Source organism: Bombus vancouverensis, chromosome 17 (assembly GCF_051014615.1).
Source record: "Bombus vancouverensis nearcticus chromosome 17, iyBomVanc1_principal, whole genome shotgun sequence".
In the NCBI taxonomy this organism is placed as follows: Eukaryota; Metazoa; Arthropoda; class Insecta; order Hymenoptera; family Apidae; genus Bombus; species Bombus vancouverensis.
In genome coordinates, this window is record NC_134927.1 from 3,167,616 (window position 1) to 3,174,084 (window position 6,469).

The following is a 6,469-nucleotide window of genomic DNA, read 5'->3' on the forward strand; positions in this document are numbered from 1 at the left end:
CTTTATATGGGAACTACTACTTACTTTACTTGGGAACTGTAAATAGATGTTGTGTATAACAGGCTCATCACACATAAGTTGTATTGTACATTATAGTAAATAAATTTTATACTTCTACTTAAAAGATAGATTCTAAATTTTTCTTTATCCCTTCTATCCCTTCAATTCCAATTTATCATATAATAGATTATAACTTCTGTCCAGTTTGTTAAAATTTCTTTAACAACTTCTGCGCTTCCTGTTTAGCATCTCGATCATCTTCGTTCTTTGCAGGATAATCAAGGGCCATTTTTAAATATTTCGTAGCTAGCTCTTTTTGATTTAATTTTAAGTAGGTTTTTCCCAACATTAATAAATTTTGACTATAGAAATTGGGATCAATTTCCTCTGCAGTTTCAAAATATTTTAGAGCTTCCTCGAATGATGAAGATGGCGGTTCTCCAAATATTACAGATGCAATTTTTCTTTGATACCATGTTAAATCAGCAACTTGATAGCACCAAGTACCAAGCATGTACGTAAGTGTTGGTTCTTTTGGATTTAGTTCCATTGCTCTCTGCGACATTAAACATATTCGATACAATTGCTTGACATTGTGTCAGGGAATGAAATATTTATAAGTATATATATATATATATATATATATATATATATATATATATATATATATATATATATATATATATTAATATATTATCATGAAATATACCAGCATATGTTTCTTAATATTATATGACTCTTTTATTTGTGCTTTTACTCCTTCATAAAGAGTCTTAGAATTAAGAAGAATCGATGCCCATTTGTGTGCAGCCCAATTATCCTCTTTTATCTCAAGTGCTTCAAGTATTAAATCATAAGCTTCGAAAATTAATTTCTTTCCATCCACTTCACTCACAATTTTAGACAATTTATACATTGCTCTACACAAACGCCATATAATTTCAATATCACCGCTATCCTATAAAAATATTCAATTTTATTATCTACATTTATAAGTGATATACATAATGTCATTACTTTATAATTTATTAGAAGGTCATGTATTTCCTGGTATTGTTCTTGCTCGTATAATGCATCGGCTTTTGCTATTAGAACTTCTTTTGTAGTTATGATTGCTTCGTTGTCACCTCTCTTTTTTGTAAGACCCCAAATACCCATAGCAGTGAACGACTATATGGTACATAATTTTGTTGTTAACATGTACTGATTGCTGCTCTAATAGTGAAAACTAATTGAATAATTTTGTATAATATATTAAAATTTATAGATCTGTGGCGGCACGGGCCACGGAACTTTCCAACGGCTCCGGATGCAAAGCGCGACGCCGCCAAAGCGCAACACCGACGTGCCCAATGTACCATCGATATCTTCACACTCTTTCCGCCGAATTCTCGGAAGAGCATACACGTGCCAGCACTGGCGGCACATCTAATGAATGCACGCTAGTGGGGGATATCGATGGGCTACGAAGGGAAGAATCTGCGCGATCCGAAACAAAAGCAGAGTCAGTCTGTCTTGCGCTATTAAATGTGTAACTCCTCGGTACTATTTGCATAGCAACGCGTCGAATGATCTCTCGGTGTCTATCGTTATTTGTTAGTTGTTACCTGTTGTCTGTTAAGTGTAATTGTTAGTTGTTAATTGTTAACTCTGATTGTTGATTATTTCTAATTAAACTATTGTTCGTTAAAAACACCAAGAGTAGTTCCTTACGCACCTATCACCATACCACCTCAAACTGGTGACCCCGACGTGATTTAACGTGACATTTTGTGAAAGAGGTGACCGTGATAGTGCTATCGTTTTTAACCACCGATTTTGAGTGCACCGCGACGATGGAAAGTAATACACAGGGAACCATAGCCAGCCAGGTGATCAGCATGTCTCCACTGCTGCCCACGAACACGGCGGCATGGTTTGCCCTTCTGGAGAGACAATTCGAGGCAGCGCGAATTACGGAAGACACCATTAAGTACGTTACGCTGGTAAAATGCCTCAACGATCAACAGCTCCAGGACGTCGAAGACCTGATGACGAACCTTCCAGACATCGGACGCTACGAGAAATTAAAACATGCGCTCATTCGCAAATTATCCGATACGGACGCGACCCGGATAAAGAAGTTGGTGGAAAGCGAGGAGATGGGAGATAGAAAACCATCCCAGTTTTATCAACATTTAAAAAAACTCTCCAGCCCCTCCACGCCCGATGATTTTACCCTCACGCTGTGGAGGAACCGATTACCCGCCCGCATCAGGCGTATCCTCGCGGCAGTCGACGATTCGGACCCAGAAAGGTTATTGCGGCAGGCGGACCTGATCGCTGAAGAATTCACGGAGGATTTTCAGCGCACCGCCCGAGTAACGGCAGTAATGGACCCACCAGCGCAAAACGCTGGAGTATACGAACCAATGGCCGCCGCAATCAACGTGTTGAGTGAGCGAATATCACAGTTGCAGGCACAGATGAACGCGTTGAGCATCATTAATCATCGTCGACCACGATCACGATCACGCTCGCGTTCGCGATACCACCGACGTTCGCGCTCGCGAGATCGGCCACGGCAAGACGATCTGTGTTTCTATCATGCAAAGTTCGGAGAACGCGCGAGGAGCTGTCGTTTCCCATGCACGTGGAAGTCGGGAAACGAGACCAGCCGTCCGTAGACGCGGCAGACGACGACGGCCTGAGATCCCGCCGCATCTTCGTTACGGACAAAGGAACGAAGATCTCTTTCCTCGTAGACACCGGCGCCGACATCAGCGTATACCCCCGCAGTAAAATCCATAGGCACGTCAAGAAAAACACGTACGAACTATTCGCGGCCAACGGGACGCGCATCGCAACGTATGGTACCACTGCGATTGGCCTTAACCTGTCCCTAAGACGAGCCTTCAAGTGGAACTTCGTAATTGCTGACGTTCAAACGCCTATCATAGGCGTAGATTTTTTAAGCCATTATGGGTTGCTCGTGGACCCGCGAAACAAACGACTCCTCGACACGACAACCCAATTATCATCAAGGGGATATGCTGCCACGACGGAAGAAATATCCATCAAAACCGTAATCGGCGAATCGGTCTACCATCGACTTTTGGCGGAGTTTCCGGATCTAACTCGCCCACCGGCCTTCGGACGAGAGAAAATCCGACACAGTGTGGTACACCATATTGAAACTACACCCGGGCCACCCGTCTACAGTAAACCTCGACGTCTCGCACCGGATCGTCTCAAGCAAGTCAAGGCGGATTTTGCAGCAATGATCGAGCAAGGAGTGATGCGGCCATCGAAGAGTCCATGGGCATCACCCCTGCATGTCGTCCCAAAGAAGGACGGAAGTCTACGACCATGCGGCGACTATCGTGCGTTGAACGCTCGCACCATACCCGACAGGTACTCCCCACCACACATCGAAGATATCGCGCAACATCTGTACGGTAAGCGTGTCTACTCAAAAATCGACCTTGTCCGCGCTTACCACCAAATCCCGATCGCGCCAGAAGACGTTAAGAAAACCGCGATCACGACACCTTTCGGACTTTTCGAAGCAACCAACATGATGTTTGGGCTTCGAAACACCGCGCAAACGTGTCAAAGATTCGTTGACGAAATTACCCGTGGTCTGGACTTCGTGTTCGCTTACATAGACGATTTCTTAATCGCATCCGAAACCGAAGAACAAGATCGCGAACACCTTCGGATTTTGTTTGAACGCTTAAACGAGTATGGCGTAGTCATCAACCCAGTAAAGTGCGAATTCGGTATGAACGAAATCACATTCTCGGGACACACCGTAAACGCCGACGGGATAAAGCCGCTAGCCGAACGCGTTGACGCTATTGTAGAAGTACCGCTCCCCGGGACCGTTAAAGCACTACGCAGGTACCTCGGTATGATTAATTTCTATCGACGTTTCATACCGGGGGCCGCAAAAATTTTTCAACCCCTAAACGACCTATTAAAAGGAGGAAAAAAGGGCAACGCGCCCATCAAATGGACAGAGCAATCCGAAGCCAGCTTCCGCGAGTCGAAACGCGCCCTCGCTAACGCCACGATGTTAGCGCATTCGATACCTGGCGCACCTGTTAGCCTCGCGGTAGACGCATCCGACTATGCAATAGGAGCGGTCCTCCAGCAACGCGTCAACGACTCTTGGCAGCCGTTAGGTTTCCTTACCAAACCGTTGAACTCCGCGCAGCGAAAGTACAGCGCGTACGACCGCGAATTACTCGCTATGTACACTGCGGTAAAGCGATTTCGACACGCCATTGAAGGGAGAAATTTTATAATTTACACCGATCATAAACCCCTTACATATGCGTTCAACCAAGATCCTGATAAGTGTTCGCCGCGACAATTCCGGCAACTAGATTGCATCGGACAATTCACTACCGACATAAGATATATCAAGGGGTTAGACAATAATGTTGCCGACGCTCTGTCACGCATCGAAGCGATAGGAAAGTCTGTGGACCATCGAGCTCTCGCCGCCGCGCAAGAAGCCGACAAAGAACTAAGCAACATCGTCAACTCCGGTACATCCGCGCTACGGTTAAAGAAAATACGTTTCCCCGATCACGACGTAGAAATATATTGCGACGTATCGGGTGACTTTGTACGACCGTACGTACCGAAATCCTTGCGGCGCGACGTATTTAATTCGCTCCATGGACTTTCCCATCCAGGGATACGTGCCACTCAAAACCTGGTGACGACGCGTTTCGTCTGGCCGTCCATAAACAAGGACTCCCGAAATTGGACACGACAATGTATCCCGTGTCAACAATGTAAAGTCACCAGGCACGTATCCTCACCCGTCGGAACATTCGGAGAATTAGCGGGCCGTTTCGAACACTTACACATAGACATTATCGCGATGCCATATTCAAAAGGCTACCGATATTGTCTAACGTGTATCGACCGTTTTTCGCGTTGGCCCGAAGCCATTCCCATCGCCGACATGGAGGCGGCAACCGTCGCTTCGGCTCTCCTTTCCACGTGGATATCTCGTTTCGGCGTGCCTTTAAAAATAACGACCGATCAAGGACGCCAGTTCGAGTCGAACCTATTTAACGAACTATGCCGGTTGCTCGGCATCAGACATTTGCGCACGACAGCCTATCACCCCGCCTCCAACGGGATGGTAGGGCGCCTGCACCGACAACTAAAAGCAGCAATCAAATGCCACGATACGAGCAACTGGGTGGATATCTTGCCGATAGTTCTATTAGGCATACGAACGGCTATTAAAGAGGACCTAAACGCGACGGCAGCCGAAATGGTTTATGGCACCGGCATACGATTGCCGGCAGAATTTTTTGTACCGACTAAACAACAGGCCAATTCGGAATTCGCAAGTCGCCTAAAAGACCGAATAGGAAAAATCAGGCCTCATCCAATTACGCGACACGGCGAAAGGAGAACCTTCGTGTTCCGCGACCTCGAAACATCGCCTTATGTATTTCTGCGTCGCGACGCCATCGGAGACCCCTTACAACCACCCTACGACGGGCCGTATCAGGTTATAGAGCGAGGAAAAAAGACCTTCACTATTAAAATAAATAATAAAAACGTAATAGTGTCCATAGACCGATTGAAACCCGCATTTCTATTTAACGATAATATTGAACACCATAGCACGGAAAAGCGCAATGGAACGATACCGCCTGGTGCCCGAAACGAACAAAGCGAAGGGTACTCAAGAGTTCATCACACCACACGCGCGGGCAGGAGAGTTCGATTTCCTGATTGGTTTCAGGCGGGTCTCGGATAGGCGTTAGGAGCCTATTAGACACTTTAAAAGATTCTGCACCATCAAGGATTGTAAATGTTTCAAGTAGTGCACACAAGCGTGGCAAAATTACATTCGACGATTTGAATAATGAGAAAACCTATGAGCCTGGCGAAGCATATGCACAGAGCAAATTAGCTAACATTCTATTTACAAAGGAATTGGCAAATAAATTGAAAGGTTTTGTCATTTTAACAGAAAATAAAATTTATTTTTGAATAAATAATACAATCGATAAAGCATTATTTTTTATGTCATATAGGAACTGGTGTTACAGTGAATGCCGTCCATCCTGGTATAGTACGAACAGAAATAACGCGATATATGGGAATTTATCAAAACTTTTTAGGTAGATTGGCTGTAGATACTCTTTATTAAAACCAATAGTACATTAAAGTATGACATTCGAAGAATATTGTATAAAATTTTCACGGAGAAATATTAAAAAATACGGCAATGGCAGTAATTATTCGGACGTGTCTCGGAAAAAAGTAGAATTGCTCATAACTTGGTGCTGAATCATCTGAAATCAAAAACTCAAAGTTCATTCGTTAGGTAACAGTTTTCCCCAGGTAACGCTGGGAGGGTTTTTCGAAATTTCAATTTTTCACTTTTTTGGAACACTTTGAAGGTAAAATTAGCCGCAAATTTTTCAACAAATTTTCGCAAAATCGGCTA

At 44.5% G+C, this 6,469-nt stretch overlaps 2 protein-coding genes across 2 annotated transcripts; one reads left to right on the forward strand and one right to left on the reverse strand.

Moving 5' to 3' along the window:
• Window positions 1–208: 208 nt before the first annotated feature.
• On the reverse strand, window positions 209–1,173 carry LOC143303893 (regulator of microtubule dynamics protein 1-like). The gene is made up of 3 exons (XM_076626030.1): window positions 1,018–1,173; window positions 710–958; window positions 209–556 (listed from the first exon to the last, which is right to left on the reverse strand). Exons 1-3 carry the CDS (start codon window positions 1,156–1,158, stop codon window positions 209–211), a joined length of 738 nt encoding a protein of 245 aa, XP_076482145.1. The 5' UTR covers window positions 1,159–1,173.
• A 707-nt stretch (window positions 1,174–1,880) lies between these two features.
• On the forward strand, window positions 1,881–2,666 carry LOC143303952 (uncharacterized). The gene has a single exon (XM_076626168.1). It carries the CDS (start codon window positions 1,881–1,883, stop codon window positions 2,664–2,666), a length of 786 nt encoding a protein of 261 aa, XP_076482283.1.
• The last annotated feature ends 3,803 nt before the right edge of the window (window positions 2,667–6,469 follow it).